Here is a 21,025-nt window from a genome sequence, read left to right as displayed (position 1 = left end):
TGATAATAAAGTTTTAAGACAACCAGTGTTGTGGATGGATGGAATACATACATTATGACTATTACTCCTCACTGGAGAGGCCAGGGTTACTTCTTCAATGTCAGATTCTGATGAGTCCATATAGAAGTCCTCTCTAAGGATCACAAAATATGTCATTAATAATATATATTTATTTTGGGCATATTTTACACAACAAGTAAAAAAATAATCAGAATTTCAGCAAGAAATAAAACACATGTTGACATTTACATTTACATTTAGTCATTTAGCAGACGCTTTTATCCAAAGCGACTTACAAAGGGTATAAGGAGCAATAAGCGATATGTCATACAGGAGCAATAATGCCATAGGTGCCAATACAAAGTTACTAGTTTCAACAAAAGCTAGACCACTACCTGTTGAGAGAAAGCGAGAGGGTTAGTGTTTTTTTTTTTTTTCATTTGTCTGTCAAGTATTCACAGAAGAGATGGGTTTTAAGTAGTTTTTTGAATGTTGTGAGAGATGTGGTTGACCGGACCGAATTAGGAAGTTGTACACTTACTATTATGAACCTAGCCTGAAGATCATGATGGCTGGGGTGTACTTACACTGGGGTTGCTGTGGGCCCGCTTGTGGTGGTGTAGGCAGGTTGGCTGCTGCCTCCTGGGGGCACACTTGTGGTGGTGTGGGTAGGTTGGCTGCTGCCTCCTGGGGGCACACTTGTGGTGGTGTGGGTAGGTTGGCTGCTGCCTCCTGGGGGCACACTTGTGGTGGTGTGGGCAGGTTGGCTGCTCCCATCTGTGGGCGAACTAGTGGTGCTGTGGTCAACATGTCACATGGGTTTTTAAAGGAAAAGAAACTTAAGAGTTAAAATCTGAGCCAAACTAAAGGACTTTTAGTATATTTTTGTTGTTCAATGAAGATGCCAAACTTACTGAGAACCCAAAAAAGTATTTGTTTTATCTGATAATGCAGATTTAACAAGGAAAGGCCTTTGGACAGCATAACGTTTTGAATATTTTAGAACTCTACTGAATATTTCACTCACATTCACACGAATGTAAAGGGCAGATCTCCCCAATGCACTACTAGAGTAAATCTGATCGGGACTCAAACTTTCCAACTGCAAAGGGATGACCTGTCTTTGGCCATTTACTTTACATAGCTCAAAATCTTCAGGAAGATCAGGAAAATAATCTCTTAGTGCTTGCTTGAATTCTTCTTCATCCAAATCTCGTCGCAACAACACGGCAGGGTGGAGTGGAATCTGAAAATATAAAAAATATACTGTATATTTCACAGCTTTCAGGTCAAAAAGCAAAAAATAGTAATGTTAAGAAAAAAATAATGTGAACTCACCCCTATGTGATCTATAATGGAAAATAGAGGAGATTTTAAGCACAGAGACTTTAAAAGTGATTTGTCTTTGTGCTCTTACTCTGTTGCGCCTTCGCTGGCGAATCGGTCCACCACCACTTGAATTTCTAAACATCCCAAGCCTTAAAAACATATAAGAGTCGTTATTCTGTTTACTAGACAAGACACACCTGTAAAAAACACCTTGAACCAGGTCGACAGTATATCAAAAAACATCCCTCGCTAGGCTGATGTAATTATTGTTTTGATCCCTTTACTATAAACTAAAACAATAAACTTGACAAATAAAGTGAAAATGAACTTAATTTTTTTATAAAACAATCCACACAGGTGTAATAAAGCCAATCGTTATGTTTATGACAAATGTCCATGACAGACAGTACACAGGCTATACGTCATTGCCTGAAATCGCTCTCATTTTCATTTACTTCTTCCCCAAATAGTGGACTCAAATGTTATTCACAATAGGGTGGTTATTCACTATGACAGAGTGAACGAGGAAAAGGTTATACACAGCACTACACTTAGGCAGCGTCTGAAATGGCATACTGTGACAGTACGTACTGAATTTGAATAAGTACCTTCCTATCGGCCGTTAAGTGGGAGTAGTATTTATACATTTGGGACATACTGCGTCCGCCATGTTTTATGGTCATGTGACCCGTATGCTCTTTGACCTATCAAATATTAACAACAACCTAAACGTGAGCGTTGATAAAAACATAATTTAGTCAGGAGAAATTCATTTATTAGCACTTACATTAAAAACCCGTCTTTAAGTTTTCCGCTATATTTATTTGATTTACTTTTGAAATTTGACCGTTGCTCAGCTCCTGTGGCATCATAGGATAAGTGTCGCCTACTGTTTTTTGCTTACTGAAGTTTTGGACATACTATTCATGACTCATACTCATTTTCGCCTACTATATAGTATGGAAGTAGGACATTTCGGACGCAGCCTTAGAATTTTCACCGGAAACAGTAGACCCTCCGGGCACTTGGAAAATACTAATTTTACCATACTACGATTTGGGACGTACTAAGTCTATTTCGAATACTATAATGGTATGCGAATAGGCTAATTATAAATTTGTAAACATTCGGGATGCGCGCGCATCTTGGTTGCAGAAAAACCCGGAAGAGGTAGCCTTTATAACGACTAGAGAATTACACGGATACGGTATACAAAATAGTTTGACTTATAATAGATTATATTATAGAAAACCTTACCTGAAATAAAATAAACACAGATCCGGATGATTTGTCATGCCAGCCTGTTCATTTATTGACTTGTTTAGCTTAAAATGGCATATTCAACGATGGTATTCCATAGGAAATAATACCACAATTTTTGCCATTCCTATTCTGACAGTCAACAACATAAAAACACGTTTTTGAAGGAATTGTCTCCTCTGTTTCACTCATTGCTGATTTGTTTCCACTGTTTTTATGGAACCAGTATGAGCGCGCACGCAGCTGGCAGTGACGTAACCGTGACGTCGACTCCAAATTGGTCTATAGGGGACCCGGCTCTTGCTAAATGGTTGGTGTTTCGAGTCGGATCCGTGCTTGTGGGTTGTTGGTTTTGACTAAATACTTGGTGTTTCAAGTCTTATGAAACCTTTACCCTAACCCACACCCTAACCTTACTATAACCAATCTAAACTACCTATGATTGTTAAAATTGCCAAAAACACGGTTGCGCGATGACGTCAGACTCGAAACACCAAGGATTTAGTGAAGCACCCACCGCTTAGTTTTGAGCAATGGAACCGGACGTGCTAAAATGCTAACTGGCTACCTAGTTTTGCATACAAAAACACCTCGTCCCTGTGACAACTCTTTACAAAATTAAGCATTTCTTGCACAAGTGTGTGCATTGTTTAAATATGCAAGTATATCGTAACCACGTGTGCATTGGTACTTAATTAAAATAATGAATTAATTAAATTTTTGATTATTAAATAACTGGTAAAAATACTTTTTATAATTATATTTATTATTTAAAAATACCCAAATACATATTACTTAAATGGGGTCACATACCTATCCAGTAGACTTGTCTGTTCCTCCTCTGGGGGGTCTTCATTAAGGAGTAGGGATGTAACGATTCACTCAGCTCACGATGCCATGCGATTCACGATTCTGATCTCACGATGCGATTTATTCACGATTTACTCACGATTTATTTTTAAAAAATGAGTTGAAACAAATTAGAAATGAACAACTTCCCTTGCATTATTTCTTAAATGCTTTACGTTTCTTTGCATAATAAAATAATGTTTTATTTCAAATAACAAAAGTAAACTGCGATTTTATAACAAATTAATAATAGAAAAAGTCTCTTTAATATAAACAAACTAATACTGTCTGTGCTTTTCTTGGATTTTTTTGCATTTAAGAAATATCAGCATCCACGTTTAGGTTTGCAGTGAAAATAGCGGCCCCTGCTGTTCAAAGAATGTATTGCGATTCAGTTCAAGCCTCAACCGAATTGAATCGTCACTCATTATAACCGATTTTCAACCGGCTCACGGTGAATCGTTACATCCCTATTAAGGAGTCGATTAAACTGGGCGTTCATTTTGTCTCGAATATCATTAATTCTTCTTCTGGATCGGTTTCCACCATCCGCCATACTTGCACATTGTTACTTAGCTTAAACTCATTCTTACCGTCAGTCGAGTCGTGCCTTGATGAACTTACCAAAATTGCGCGGTATTCAGTTTCAAGGACCGCCCACTTAAAGGAACAGTTTGAGTTCCATACAAGTTTGACTCATTGTGTTAGTAGTAATTAATTCTTACATCATAAACATAGTCAGAGCCCTTCAAAATGGGATATTTTGAGCCATTCAATGTGTGTCAAAGTTTTCAATGAATTCTGTAGCAGAACAATAGTATAGTCAGATTTGTCTGTAAGCATGTTTTGGCTCAGTACCATTTTACCCAACACAATTGGTTTTTACTAAATTCTACAATTGTAACTTGTAATAAAATCTAGAACTTTAAAGAGAGCCAGTGAGTAGCTACTAAATCCTTGTAGTGACCATTGATATTACTGTGTTTTGATTATGAAGATTTGAATGAAGATTTTTATGAAAATCCTTTTATTAAGTGAATTTTAAGTGAAACAATTGATTGTTTTACATTCAAAATCTAGAGGTTTTAGACGTAAATAAAATAGAAAATTACAAAAGAAATACATTGGGAATACATTGTAATGTCAGGACTATGCCAATGTGGTTAAACCACATTACTGTTTGCCAAACTGTAGACTGGTGAATTTTCTAAAGTGAAATAACTTTGTAACTCTTGCCAGCTTTATGTAAATCAACCATTCTTGATCGTAGATCCTCTGCAAGCTCTTTTTGGTGAGGCATGGCTCACATAAGCGTGTTCTTGTGCAGAGCAAACTCCAAAAGTTTGAGGGGTTTTTATCAGTCAAAGTAGCTTAATCAAAATTCCAAAAGGTTCACATACTTTTTCTTGCCACTGTACATACACTGTACAAAAATCCCGTTAAAACAGATAAAGTCCTGGCAGAAAATTACCAGTACATTTTCCTTTATTTTACAGACATTTCCGTTAATGCTAAAATGTAATTTAATTCAGTGCAAAATGTAAATTACAAGTGAAACAACTGTAAAAAATGAATACGGAAAATTCCTTCATATTAATACAGTATATTGTGACTTGTTTTTACAGATTTTTTTAGTGTAGGCGATGTTTGATGCACCTGCTGATGATAACGATTCTGCATGAAGCATTTAAAAAAAGAATAGACTTTTAAAAAACATAATTAAAAAGCATATCATACATGTTAATGCACAGCTTTATTGTAGGCTAAATAAAGTGCATTCATTATTACTGCAAAAGCTGCATATCAAGCAGAGCGAGTCTGCCTATTGCATTAAAGGAATTAACATACTGTACTAGAGAAAATAAAGTGCGGGACCTGATTGATGTTAAGGGTTATTCAAAGATGTTAAGTCACAACAATGATCTTACTCTGACTGAAACATCCAAAAGTGCGCACATCAGAATGTATGTGTCTCGCAAACATAATTATGGTCTCAAGTGAATGCTTGGTGAAATGCCGGGGGAAATATTTGATCCGTCCAGGTCTTAAGGCCTTAACTCTCGATGTCAATCAAATAAATAAAATAAAATAAGCATAAATAAAAAAACATAGACTTTACCTATAGATAGGGGTTTTTGAGTTGGTGTGTGCCAAATTTGCTGGAATTGGCTGCAGTGATTTTTTACATAAAATTCACTTGAAAAAATGATTTTCATAAACATCTTCATTCCACTAATCAAAACATAGTAATATCAATGGCCACTACAAGGATTTAGTACCAGGCCATGGTGAATTAGATCCTGGCTCAGCTCATCAGTGATTGGGTGAGAGCAGTTCAAACTTATCGGCAGTGGAAATCAGTGGGAGGGGCTCATTATACAACAGACAAAACGCCGTAAAAGACGCGCGCTCTGTGCAACCAAAACGGCGTTTTTTACGCGCGTCATATGGCCAGACAGCGGCGCAAAACAGCTATTCAAACGCTCTATTTAAGCACAGTATGTGTATATTCTTCTTACTAAACGATCACATAAGTACTAAGATAAAAGTGTACTCCACTAAAAAGGACACATATGAATTGATTGCTATAGTGATGACACCGACCGTTCTTCACTTTCACTTTAAAACCCAGGTTTGGATCTTCAATAGTGGCCTTACCTCCACGTACTATTATTAGCATACATTATCGGCACTATAACATCTTATTTCTGACGCATGCCATGTATGGCATGCACCTTTATTAATCAGTGCTAATCCCCGCATTTTTAGTCTCCGCTACAACAATGCGCTCTGCATCGTTCCCGCTTCCATCTGTTTGAAGATTAAAGTGTAGGCTACACGAAAGACGACTCGCCTAATAGCAGTCACTTGTGATTGGCTGAATGTTAATTCACTCAAATCTATGTAACTAACCAGATAACATGGGCGGGAATTTTGGCGGAGGTGTGTCGAAAAAGTGCGGAGGACAGAACCATTTTTATCTGAAAGTGGGGGTATTCCCGCACATGGTGCCACGCCTATTTAGCGCAGATGCGTGACTTAAGTCTTAAAAAACAAGTGCTTATGTACATTTATAGAAAATATATATTTTGTATTGCGGGTTTATTTGGTGCCCCTAAAGTCTTGGTGCCCCTGGGCACTTGCCCAATTGCCCATATGGTTAATCCGCCTCTGTTGTAGCCCTACAATATAGTAGGAATTTTACTGCAGTTTACTATAGTAAATACTATAGTAACCTACAGTAATTTATGTGGACAAATATACCNTACGGCGCTTGCGAGCACACTTCTGAGCGCTAAAATATCGAAAGCCAACAGGTTCACAATTCGCGTGCTTTTGATCGCCGTATTAATATTAAAACGCCGAATTCTTAACGCCGCCAGGCGTTAAATGGACAGTGCTTTCGCTATCGAAAGCCAACAGGTTCACAATTCGCGTGCTTTTGATCGCCGTATTAATATTAAAACGCCGATTTCTTAACGCCGCCCGGCGTTAAATAAGCGCCGCCTGGCGCTAAATTAACGTCATACGCCGCCACGCGTTTAAATAACGCCACACGCCGATCGACGTTAAGTTAACGTCACACGTCACTCAAAATGCAAACTTATTAGCTAATATACATAGCCCCTCCTCTTCTGGGTTTGCGAGCTCTACGGCAAGTCGGAGGCTCGGAGCATCCAGTACAATTTCCAAGAGCGCTGTTCACTTAAGTTAACTGGGGGTCTGGCACGCGATGAAACCGTCTGACCGTAGTGTCACCTCAAATCCATATCCAGCTTAACTTTGTGGAAAACAAAAATGGAAAGAAATGAAAGAAAAACCAGCTGAAAAGAAAAACTATAACTAATGCAGTATGTTCCAGGAAGCAATGTGTAAATGCGGGTGCGTAAATGATGACAGAATTAGAAGCAAGACGAGTCGTTGCTGTTAGTCTACAGGTTAGCTCGGTTTGCTCGCAGTCGCATGTTGCGTCTTTATCTGGTTCGAGTCCCGCTCGGACCATTTGCAGATTTTTACATCGTTGGTCTTGTTATGTTTATCTGTGTCACAGGATTTTTTTTATATTTCAGCATTTAATGCGTGGTTAATATATAAAGAAAGTCAGGAATAAGAGCTCTTTCTCCACAACAAACTTACAGTATATTCTAAGTTTCTTAAGCGCTCCCGACAGCCTCGCCAACAGCCTTTCAATAATCACCTTAACGCACATCACCTGCCCACTTAAATTTCATTAGCACGCTACCACTCACATTACCTACGGGACATGTTGCCATTTACCTCCGTAAAGAGACTGACGCTATACCGTGTGTGGAACTGACTTTCAGCCGAGCATTTAGATATAATTCATTTTACTCGACAAAGCATACGAAACAATATAAAAATGACGACCATGCTGACTTGAGTGTTTATGCATGTTCTCTGTGGAGAACTAGTATTATGTGAAGTCTGCTCTATTAACGTTTTCTTCCGTTAATAAAGTAAACAAAAATGATTTTATTCTGTATCCTTTTACAAGCACACAGCATTTTCGATTAAGAAACTTAGAATATAATGTACGTTTGTTGTGGATATAGCTTGTTATAAGTAATATAATGAGTAATATATTAATGTAAATGTCACACTATCCAGGGCTTGTTTTGTTTTGCGTGTTGGTCATAATCGCTTATGTCTTTTAGACAGTCCGTTACTTGTATTAGCTTGTAGCATCGGCTAACATTGTTTATTATTGACAGTAATAAGAAGTGTCTTTTCTTTTTAAAGGACTTTGTAACACCTTTGCTTAAATTAAACTTTCATTTAAAATTCTGTCTTTCATTTAAACATATAATACCAAACTCTCAGTGAGCGCTGTGCTCACAGTGATAATCAATTCGCTATTTTCAGTCTGCTATCTTGGAACGTCTCAGAACAGTCGGTCACACCTTCCTTCATCAAGAAACAACTTAAAACATATTTTTTCTAAAGGCTGGTAAATGTTGACAATACAAAAAATATTGAACACAAATCTTGTTACTTATCAATACAAGCACGTTTTGGACTGTTCAGTCAGAGTAAGATCATTTTATGTGACTTATAATCTTGAATAACTCTCAACACCGGACGTTGTATTCTTTCTCTTTTACTGTATGAAGGTCCTTTAACCCAATAGTCAAACTCTTTTTGCTTGAAGTGGACATATTTTGCAGTAATATGATGAATGCAATTTATTTGGCTAACAATAGCCTAAATATGTGCATTAAAATGCATGATAGGCTTTTTAATTGTTTTTGAAACATACGCCACCAGCCCTGAATCCCGCACATTCCATGAGCTGAATAATATAAAGAATGCATAACAGTTTTTATTTCAAATGGAAATGTGGCTGTTTATTTTTAGTAACAGAAGCCTCTTTGCAGTGCCACACATGATATAGCGTCAGTCTCTTTACGGAGGTAAATGGCAATATGTCCCGTAGGTAATGTGAGTGGTCGCGTGCTAATGAAATTTAAGTGGGCAGGTGATGTGCGTTAAGGTGATTATTGAAAGGCTGTTGGCGAGGCTGTCGGGAGCGCTTAAGAAACTTAGAATATACTAAGTTTGTTGTGGAAAAAGAGCTCTTATTCCTGACTTTCTTTATATATTAACCACGCATTAAATGCTGAAATTAAAAAAATCCCTGTGACACAGATAAACATAACAAGACCAACGATGTAAAAATCTGCAAATAGTCCGAGTGGGACTCGAACCACACTAAAGACGCAACATGCGACTGCGAGCAAACCGAGCTAACCTGTAGACTAACACAACGACTCGTTTGCTTCTAATTCTGTCATCATTTACGCACCCGCATTTACACATTGCTTCCTGGAACATATGCATACTAATATATGTTTTTCTTTTCAGCTGGTTTTTCTTTCATTTCTTTCCATTTTTGTTTTCCACAAAGTTAGCTGGAGTATGGTTTCATCACATACGTCAGCTACTTGTGGTTTCATCGCGTGCCAGACCCCCAGTTAACTTAAGTGAACAGCGCTCTTGGAAATTGTACTGGATGCTCCGAGCCTCCGACTTGCCGTAGAGCTCGCAAACCCAGAAGAGGAGGGGCTATGTATATTAGCTAATAAGTTTGCATTTTGGTGACGTGTGACGTTAACTTAACGTCGATCGGCGTGCGGCGTTATTTAAACGCGTGGCGGCGTATGACGTTAATTTAGCGCCAGGCGGCGCTTATTTAACGCAGGGCGGCGTTAAGAAATCGGCGTTTTAATATTAATACGGCGATCAAAAGCACGCGAATTGTGAACCTGTTGCACGCTTTCGATATTAGAACGCCGTTAAATACGGCGTTATGGACGACTTTTCGCGCGTTTTTTACGGCGTTTGGATGTAAACGCGTTACGTAATTCTGAACCATTTTGCTTTTTTCTTCCTGCTTGCATAATAAAATTCTAATTTATTTATATAGCGCTTTTCGCAATGTGCATTGTTCAAAAGCAGCTTTACAGAAGAAAATCTATTAAAAAACAAACAAACAGAAAAACACTTAAGATAAAACACAGTGCATGGTGTTTGTAGAACAAGCAAGGTCGTTCTAATTAAGCTATGTTAACGGAATTTACCGAACCTTAATCTAATAACATAATATATTATTTTATGTTATTAATTTATTACCTATAATAAAGGTAACATAAATAGGTAAGAGAACAAGAGTTAGAAGAGTAATTTATTCGTAACAGAAAACAGTATTTACTTATAATGCAGTTTTGCACAAGTCAGAAACTCCACCCAAACTGAAACTGAGATATCATCCCATATAAGTTAAATTATATGAGAGAATGCGGCGTCATACGTCTAAATGCCGATTAAAGGTTGAAAATTACTTTAATCAAAATAATCATTTCAAAAATTAAAAAAATAATAATAAGCTTGATTGCTTAGCAACCTTAAACTGTACTATTTATCTGCCCCATGCCGTGGAGGACCGCGTTTCTCCGCAGCCGGCCTCAACAGACTGAAAACGGACGTTCACCCAAGCATTTAGATATGATCGATTTTACTCGACAAAGCATATGAAACAAAGATAAATAATGACCACGACTCACTCCAGTATGCATGTTCTCCATTTTACATTTTGCACTGAATTAACATTACATTTTAGCATTAACGGAAATGTCCGTAAAATAAAAGAAAATGTACTTTGTAAACACTGCTTACTCAATTCTACTAACAGATCACAATAGGCGTTCTGCTCTTGTATGGAGCAGTTCTCACAGAAGACCAAATCCGACTACTGAAGAACATGGGGCATGTAACAATAATTAACCACTCACACGCTGTATTAGATTTTACTGAATGTATATTTGCACAGTCTGAACTGAAAATTTAATCCACACTTCATTGCATGGAATACAGAGGAAATAAAAGGTATACGAATGAAAATAGAAAACAACAACAAAAAAAAAAAGAAAGAAAATGCTGCTTACAGTAAGAGGGAATGAAAAAAAACAATTTCAGATAATTATTAAACTAAATATTAACATTTCTCTTTTTTCCTTATACCGGTTGCTCAAACACAACCTCAGAACTCCTTCAAAGGTAAATATTCCCACATAAGCAACGCTTTTCAACCCTTGAATTAAATCTCAAAAATACACTTTTTAGGTATATTTGTCCCCTTACTCGTTTTGAGTTCAAAAAGAGCACAAAACTCTGTATACGCTTCTGAAATGCACTTTGAAAATACAAATCAATGTACACACTCCCTACATATCACATAAACCGTAAATGAATTCAACAATGAGAAACCATAAAGCATTTGCATAAAGAGTCTTTAGCACATTAAAATGTGAATCACATCAAGCTCAGTTCAATTCCACACTGCAAGTTCCATAACTGGTTGAATTTTGTTAGTGAATCAGTCTTTGCAGTCTTTTTCACATCAATTATTAATCTTAGTCCTCCAGTTGTGACGAATGTCTTCCGTAAAGAATAAAACAGGAGAAATGCAGGTGTGTGTGTTTTTGTTCAATTTCCTACCGTCCCACTCGGTATTGAAAGTGTCAGTTTCACCAGATCACTATTTGATGCTAACTCCTCGTGGCTCGCCAGTTCCAACTCCCTCTAGGAACTCGGTAATCAGAACGAACTCCGAACTCCCCGTTGAAATCACAGGATTCAAAGCAACTCAAACCAAATCCAGCGGAAAAGAAAAAAAAAACTTGACCAAGATCAATAATAAATCCTTACTGACTACTATTGTATAGTAAAAAAGGAAAAACACACAACTTAGAAATATTAAAACAAATTTAGGTAATCTAAAAATGATATGGCACTAATTTATCCATCTGTACGTAACATTAATGTCTTTTGTCAGTTATCTGCTTATTTATGTTGAACTACACTTGCACATTTCTGCCTGTGCTACCAAATTTTAAACCTCTCTAGCACCAGTGCTATGTGCAAAAAAAGTTAATTTACAGCCTTAACACTAATAATAATTACTGCTTGCCTTTGTTTTATAGCAGTCACGGAGAGTAGGCCTATAACCAAATTCAGGCGGCCAAAGCGGACACTAGTTAAATGCTTGGAAGCAAACGTGACCAATCTAAATCCGAAACAATTATATTGATTATATTATATTATAATTCAAATGAAAATTTTTTTTCTTTGGACAAGTAATTTTTGTACTCGGACAAGTGAATGTCAAATTTACTTGTCCGAAGGACAACCACATGACAATGCTTAATGTCAAGCCCTGCATCTATAATGTATTTAGAAAATTCTCAGAATTCTCTTTACCCGGACTTTAAAACAAAAAGGACATAAGCTCTTAAAAAATGAATAAATGTGAACATCTCATCATTGCGGGTAAGCGGTAATGTGGTTATCGTCACAGCCCTACCTATCACTTTAATATTTCCATGGTGACACGGCACTGCTTATCACGTGACACACCGCAGAGCCACAACAGCTACAGTATTTGTCTCATGCATTGCTTTGATGAATTTTTTATTTTTTCTTCAAAATATTCACAAACTTGTTAACTGGTGTGTTTGTACGCGTCAAAGGGTTAACATGGTACATTTGCCAGCCATAAGTTATACATAAACAACCTGAACATTACCAATGCGACCGTGTGAAATTCTACCTCACATGTTATCGAAAATGATTGCATTTGTGACCATTTTGGACAGTCTAGAGCCCTACTTTTTATTGCTAGTTTTCATGTTAATATTGAGCTTTTGCCATTATTTATTTATTTTTATATTTTATTTTATTAACAGTTCAGTTTTAGTTATGTTTTTTTATTTTCAGTTAGTAATTTATGAATTTCAGATATAGGCTATGAGTTTAAGGACTGGAAAGTATGTGAATACAAACATAGGTCCTTAAAATTGGTTAAATGAAACAAACAAATTTTTGTTTAAACATTATTATAAACATTGGTTAGTGTGGCCGAAGCCAGACTGAAACAGCGCTGCTGATCTGGGGGAAGCGGGAAGAACCATAAAAAAAGAGCGTGATCATGTGCAGTCCTGCATGAACCAGTCAGAAGTTACTTAACTAACTCAATGCCAAAAGTGCAAATTCAACGATGCTTGCCTCAGTATTGAGCTATAATAAAAAATGGTTCATCAAAGTTACAACAAATGTACAGTGCCTACAAAAAGTATGTAATAATGTTCAAAGTAAGGGGGGAAGGAGGCGGGATCCGGCGAACGATAAATAAACTTTTAATAAAATAAACAAACAACAAATCGAAAGTAAAGGGCCGACAGCTACCTCACAGTCAACTGCCGGCCACACAAAAATAAATAAAACTTAACATTATGTCCAGGCCTGGTCCTCTCTCATCATACCTTCCTGTCGCTCCTCCTCTTATGCTTCCGGAGCTCCTGTCGTGATTCTGGCTCGTCGTGTCATGTCTTTCTTGATCTTGTGGTAGAATCACGGCAGGATCCCTTGTTATGTGTGGAGAGAGTCATTTTGACCCTGTCGGCCTTCGATACTGTTGGACTTTTGAGGCAGTCCTGCATGTTCAAAAATTTGCACAGAGACGTTCTCCAAAATCGATTAGAAGTTTATTATCAGATGTAAAAAGGAGTAACAAAGCTTTGGGTTGTCAGTAAATCTCCACTCTCTCACAAAAGCCAACAACCCAGATTATTCAAAAACACACATATTTATTCAGTATTTGACGTCGTTCTCATCTTCTGACTCCTCCTTTGTCTCTAGGGAGTATTGATCCTTAGCAACCAATCACCGTGAACCACGTGTATTCTGACTCCATCTCCTTTTCACCAGTTTCTGTCAACACATATTTTGCACCCTGCGGTCAGTTGCTAGTTTCAGGAAGTGTCCCCTAGAGACAGTTTCATGTGGCAAGACAACATATCAAAATACTTTCAGTAAAAAACTCAATCCTCTAATGCTTTAATTATGCAGCGTTGTTTCTTAATCCTATGATTCAATAAAACACATCAAAACTCATGATTATACTTAAAACATATGCAGTGGATTAATTCATAACATTCCTTCTCTGTGTGACTCTTTGTCAGCAGTTATTTTGCCCTCCTAGCAGAACTAAATGTTCTGTCAGTTTAACCCACATCCTGTTTTTTATTCATGCAGCTCTTTGTGAGTTCCTCATAGCACAGCAGTATTTTTCCATTAGAGCAAGCAAGCAAACACAGTTTATAAACTTATTAATTTTATAACACAGTTTTTATAACACACAAACACAGTTTATAAACTTTATAATACCTCTACATCCCGGTTATATGATGTTATTCAATAAAACATGAAAGGAAACTTATCAATTATCCCTCAACCTTCATTTTAAATATACAGTATATATAAGCACAGACAGTGCATATGATGGAGGGAATGGTGAAAAATGCAGTTTGTCCTGCCATTTGCAAATTTGTGGTATTTCAGTTTAAGACCCCATCTTAATTAATATGATATAAGGGAATTTAAGATTCTGCAGTTATGATCATGTCAATGAGTATGTGTCTTGATTGATGTCATAGACCGCATCATAGGCCTCAGATTATCTTCTTAAAATAAATGATAATATTTTCTGTGACTCAGTGGTTAGAGCATAGCGCTAGCAACGCCAAGGTCATGGGTTCGATCGCAGGGGATTGCACATAGTGAGAAACAAAATGTATAGTACAAAGCAATGTAAGTCGCTTTGGATAAAAGTGTCTGCCAAATGCGTAAATGTAATATTTGTAGGTAATATTCATTTTAATAGAGATAGTATTAAGCAAAAAGCAATTGAATCAATAAGGAAGCTGACTGATGAAAACTCTTAGATGGTGTGTGACACCTACAGTATCACCAGCACTGAAGCAAAATGACCTGAATCTGCATGAGTAAACAATCTTCAGTCACGTTTATGCTGGGACTGTTTGAAGACACCATTCCCTGACCCAAACCTGTTACACTGCAGCTCAAGTCAGGACAGGATCATGAAATGACCTTTGGGCAACTGATAGGAATGAAGGATTTCAGTGTATATAAAGTCTAAGGGATGAACCTGACAGGGCCTGTACTGTTGCATGTGCTACACTACACACATCATCAGTAAAGAGAGAAGGCCTGTGATGAAGCAGCCTGATGATGATCTCTAAACAGACTGAGCTTCATGAGATATAACTTTTGGAATACCATTTCTTTATTATGCTTAAATAAAAAAACAACACAAACATGCTTAGGCCCACATGCATTTTATTTTTAATCTCCATAGATAATAGGCAGGTATCAGTGTCATATTTTACCTGCAATAAGAGTCAAGAATGTTAAGTCAGTAAACAATATAGAAATAGTTTCTAAATCTGCAATCTTCTTAAAACTAAATCTCCAGTTTTAGGTTTGTGTTCTTTATATTGTCAGGTCAATGTTTTGAAGTTTTTGCTTTTGAATTTGTGTATATTCAACCTTTAAAGACTTTAAAAAGTGTATACATGGATGTGCCTTTTGTGGAGAGAAATCAATAATTTACAAGACATAAAGGCGCGGTTTCACAGACACGGTTTATCTTAAGCCAGGACCATGCCTTAGTTAAATCAAGATATTTATGTCGCTTTTATAAACATGCCTCTGAAGAATAGATTACAGGTGTGCATCTCGAGACAAAACAATGGCACTTTTATATTAAGATATTTCTGTGCAAGTTATATTCAGTTAAGACAGGTCACACATTCATTTTAGTCTGGTACTAGCCTTAAGCCTTGTCTGTGAAACCGGGCCTAAAAGCAATAAAATAGCATGACAAAATCGTATTTCCCTAATCTCTGTACAACGTTTCTGTGCAGACTCAGCAGATAAAAGCCTTTCAGATGATATGGACTCCTGCAACTGCTACTGAGTTTATCCAATTTAAGTTGTCTGTGCATCGTTTGAAGTGTTCCTGACATTTTAAAATGTCATAATCTTCAAGCAGCCGAAAAAAAACTATGGACGTAACAACCAGCCAATAGCAGCGCTGCTGATCACTAGTTCTTCTATCGATATATACTGCCTTTCCAAACAGTGCGTGAGCGTGCAATGATCCCAGACAATTTAATCCAGATATACTAATCGTACACAACAAGTACGTTCAAAGAACCGTATTATCCACATCATGATTTGCGGGATTAGGTCATCTCGGATATTTCATTTGATCTTGGATGTAGTAAACCACATATGAAGAACGGGCCCATGGTCTAGATTGATGATGATCACAGACGTCCAATCACAAGTGACTTCCGGAAAAGGGGAAGTAACCAATGACGTTTGAGGTTACAAGAGAATAGAAAGTGCCGCCCCGCGACTGCCAAAAATAAAAATGTTCGCGCGAGCAAAAGCAGCAGGTGAGAGCGCGAGGGCTTGTAATTGCGCGCACAGATGTCATGCGCGCTCGAGGGCTTGTAATTGCGCGCACAGAAGATGTCATGCGCGCGCGAGGGCTTGTATTGCGCGCACTATGGATGCCATGCGCGCGCGAAGGTTTCAAACGAGCTCGCGGGATCCCGTTTCCTCGCGTGTATATCCGTTGTCCTCTCGCGGAAGTTATTTGCCGTGCGCTGTCAGCATCAGCATTGTGCTCGTTTCTTTATGGCATTATAATGCCTTCATATATTAAGAACATTCGTACTTCAGTGTATCATCCTGCTGCAAATGGTGCTATTGAAGGCTTTCACAGAGTTCTTAAGAGTACAATTCAATCAGCAATCCTACAATCAGCACCATGGAAATCAACAGTGACTGACTTCCTGCAGATTTACCGCGCTACACCTCATGCTGTAACAGGTGTCCCCATTCGAATTGCTTCATGGAAGGAAAATGCGTACCCGTCTCAATGTCCTGAAACCTTCACCTTCTGGTCATGAGCCGACACCACTGCAGAAGCGTGTTTCCTCACGTCAGGATGTCATGAAATCTCGCTTTGACCACAAGCATCGAGTGCGACATTTCTCTTTTCGACCAGAGAATAAAGTGCGCATTAAAAAGTCTGTACATGTACCAAAAGCTTATCCAAAGTTCACTCCTCCAGTTGAGGTCAGGAAAAAAGTTGGTCCTTACACTTACCTCTTGGATGATAGAAAAAAGTGGCATGCATCGTGTCTTGCACCCTTGCCAACTAGAGAGTTGGATAATGGAATAACAGCCAATGCTGAAAACGTGATGCCCTCTCATGTTCCATTGTCTGGAAATTCAGTGTCTTCTGATGCTGGTCCAAGAGAACAACGTCAAAGACGTGAGCCCGGTTGGCTAAAGGACTATGTTATTAGTCACAGAAATTGACATGGACTTTTGCACACACAACATACAGTACACATGAAAGTCAAGTACTGAATAGTAATTGAGTAGTTTGGTTCATATTGCTTGTTACGTTAAATACTCTTCTGCATTCAATTAATGTTACTTAGTGGTTACAGAAGAATTAATTAAGTAAAAGGGGAATATGTGGTGTTGTTCCAATAATGCACCACTGGATGGCGCTCAGGTTTCTTGAGTTGTGTGGAGGTATATAGAGTGACGAAGTAGTAGAGTACGGAGCATGTGCCTGCATGTTATGCGATAGTGCTAGCGTTAATAAAGTTACTGAAAGGATTTACGGTCTCCAGCTTCTTGTCTACATTAAGACATAACAAATGGCCTGCTACAGCATCTCTGATGGATCACTTTAAAAGCGATTTTCTAAATATTTAGATTTTTTGCAGCCTCAGTTTACAGAGTTTTACATCAAGCGTAGCGTTAGTTCTGGCAGGTCACGTGAGTTCAGCTTGCATCAGCTGATCACATCAGGTGCAGCTAATCAAGGTTAATCAATAATCATACAACACACACTAGACTGTGTCCTATTTAAGTTGCATTTCTTTGCTCCTCATGAGCTGCTTAATCGTGTTGCACCTAAAACTTGTATCGCCATCCACGATCGCTGTTCTGTGCGGCTCGAAAGTTGTGTGGATATATATGCAACACACTGTTGCCGCTCATCCAGGTGTATGTAAGCAGCATGGGTTTTAAGCCCTCGTTTACGAACTACTTCGCTCTATACGCACACTAGTTGTTCGGACGGTATTTCCAAGAGTGAACTATCTGTTTTATGCATTTAGCTATTGTTGTGATTTTTCCTCTTTTGCTCCGAAGAAACGACTCTTGAGTCAAGGTTTTGAAACCAAAAGTAGTTTGACTTTATTCTCACAAAGTTGAAACAAAGCCGAGTTGGATTGCAATGCAACTGCCCAACCCTGGTTGGGGGCAGACCTTTATAGTGTCCTTACACACACACACACACCTAAGTTATTGGGGGTTACCCTGATACCTTTAACAGATGTCTGATCTCAGCATTCCTAGCTGGTGAGGGGGGGTTACTAACAAAGACTCTGGTATTTACGACTAGAGATGAGCTAACAAAGACCAGATCTTATGTAGAGATAGATTTATAATAGTAATGTAAAGTGTACATGATTCCTTTATATTTTGGTCAATAAAATCTTCAACACTATACATTGCATGTTGTGCTTACGCTTATGTCTTGCCCAAAATAACTCTGGCAGTCGTTAGAGTCTATGTAAGAGAAGGACGTGCGTTTCTCATCAAGTGCTTGCTGTTTGCGCTCTGCTTGCTTAAACTAATCAACAGGTTTCTCAAAATTCCACGAGTCATTTCAAGCAGTTCACATAAACAGTATCTCATTTATCAGACTGAGAAGTAAGGACATACATTTCCCACACCGTACATTTAATATACGAGGCTCATACGGAGGGAGTTCTCTGTCTAGTCATGGATGTCGAGAGTTACACAATTTAAATGTGTGTTCAGGTAAATCGTGTGATCCTTCTGCAAGCATGGTAGGTAAGTTCTTTAATCGTATGTGATCATGATAGTGAGAGCAAAATTGTACATCATACAATGCAGTCACAATGTATATCTGCTTGTTAACACTTACTCATTCATCTCGGGTGCTATTTGTTGCAGGTAGTACACTTCCCCGGCCAGCTTAAGTGCTAGTTTACCCATTCGTCTTGTTATCAATTTGCTCATAACACTCTAGTGCCTTTCGTTGCAGGATGTGCGTAGCCTCACAGACGGTTGGCTAAACATCTGATGCAAGGCACGCTTTCTTGGGAACACTTCGGCACGTTCAAAATCGTCATCTGATTGGCTGAATTTTACAGGATTTCTGGGAGACGTGAGCATCACGTTTTTTTTTATGGTCCGCCTGGGAACAACACGAGCCGTCTGATCTAAGAAGGTTTTAAAAGGTTGCAAACGCTTAATTTGTAAAAGTATTCTAGGTTAACTGCATAAACTTATAATCGTTGTTGCTGGTTATATTTGACACGCACATGAATGTACACCAGTCTGATACTGCGGGGACATTTCCATGCCTCTAAACCTGACGTTGCACAAAACGAAACGTGATTGGGTTCTTTACCTGTCAGTTATATGGCCTCTTGGGCGGGCCTTGGCCAAAGAAGCGGCGAAAGTTCCCAGACCTAGCATTGTTCCCAATTTCCCAAATGACATACTATGCACTTAAACTATGCAGGGCTTCTCAAAGTTTACATTCAAGGTCTGAATGCAGTTTCATCGATATTAATTTGAATGCCCAGTAAAAAACATTGTTTTTGAACATCTTATAAACAAGTTTTTTGCTTGCTTTTTATTTTTAGCAAATCAACTCTTCATATGCTAATCATCATATTCATGGTGTCTAGTCGTACTTGCATTTACTGTCTAACTGTTACATACAGTGCTGCTTTTTTTATACAACAAATGAAAAAAGACGTTCTCATTTACATATTTTTGGTTTATGAAATAGTACTTCAGTGTAACTTTTAGTGAATCATGCAGCACAATGTCGTTTCTGCAACAAACCATGCGAATATTTACAAACAAACTACGTTCATATGCCCAGGCAGTCTGTAATAGTGAGTTTCAGAAACGGCGTTTTGTTCGGTCAGTTGAATGTGCTGCTGTTTTCTGCCGGTCACTGCACAGATAGAGCAAGAGAAAGACGAGCTGCGTCGGCAAGCAAAACAACGCGCTTGCGGGGCTGTACTGACAACATTTCCTTACCTGAAGAAAACTGTAAACACAGCAAGCCGGCAAAAATGCGAGGCGCCCAGCCGCAAAAGGCTCTCTGATAAACTGAAACAATTGAAAAAAGGCGCGTATAACAGCAATAAATGCTTTCTACATGTTCGCCCCCCTACACTGGTTTGTGCGCGTGGTGCACATGCGTGTGTGCCTGCATGTGTGTTGTTCGGTACTTGGCAGGTCCGGAACGAATTTCCTCCCAGTCCGGACTTTGAGAAGGGCTGATAGTGTATGCATTTAAGTGAAGTGAAGTGAAAGTGACCTATTAGTCAGATATGGTGACCCATACCCGAAATGTGACCTCTGCATTTAACCCATCCAGAGAGTAGTGAACACACGCACAGCAAGTCGTGAACACACGTACACCCGGAGCAGTGGGCAGTTATCACTGCAGCGCCCGGGGAGCAAGTAGGGGTAAGTCACTCAGTCGTCACCCGCCGGCCCTGGGAATCAAACCGGCAACCTTCTGGTCACGAGTACGACTCTCTGACCATTAGGCCACGACTGCCCATAAGAAGAATAGTATCTTGGATATCGGAATATCGGACTTGTCTTGGACTCTTTGGTATTTGAACTCGGACTTGGTCATTGGTCTCGCAAATGTTCTAGTCGGTCTCGTCCGAGTCCAGCGATTTATGTTTTATTTTCTCCTTCAAAACAAAACATTGATAGAACAATATTCTTGTGATCCAAAAAATAATGATCCGACCACTGTTGCCGACTCTCGACTCTAGAACGCGCTCATAAGTTCCCTTTCTGTGGGTCTCTCGACGTTGTGTCGAACCGACAGATTGGGGTTTGTCTTGAGAACCTATCATCTGAGTATTTAGAAAAGGCCAATGAAAATTGGCGAATGAAATTTGCATGCCGGACTCCTCCCCGGATGTCCGGGTATAAGAGGGAAGCCGGCATGCTCATTCATTCACCTTTTGTTCTTCAGAGCCTACGCATCTGATGAGCTTCTCTACGATCTTTGGTGATCATTTTTCTGCTGGAATCTACGACGTGG

The 21,025-nt window shown here is 38.6% G+C and overlaps 1 protein-coding gene across 1 annotated transcript in view; it reads right to left on the bottom strand.

Annotated features, from left to right (window-relative positions):
* Positions 1 to 21,025, bottom strand: part of LOC130553015 (mucin-13) — a 35,864-nt gene that overhangs the window by 7,703 nt on the left and 7,136 nt on the right. The window contains exons 2-3 of the mRNA XM_057331752.1: positions 588 to 797; positions 73 to 133 (exon numbers count right to left, since the gene is read on the bottom strand). Coding sequence (XP_057187735.1) covers positions 73 to 133; positions 588 to 797 — 271 coding nt within the window. The remainder of the gene's footprint in view (positions 1 to 72; positions 134 to 587; positions 798 to 21,025) is intronic.

Source organism: Triplophysa rosa, linkage group LG4, assembly GCF_024868665.1.
Source record: "Triplophysa rosa linkage group LG4, Trosa_1v2, whole genome shotgun sequence".
Taxonomy (NCBI): Eukaryota; Metazoa; Chordata; class Actinopteri; order Cypriniformes; family Nemacheilidae; genus Triplophysa; species Triplophysa rosa.
This window is presented reverse-complemented; position numbering and strand designations above follow the sequence as displayed.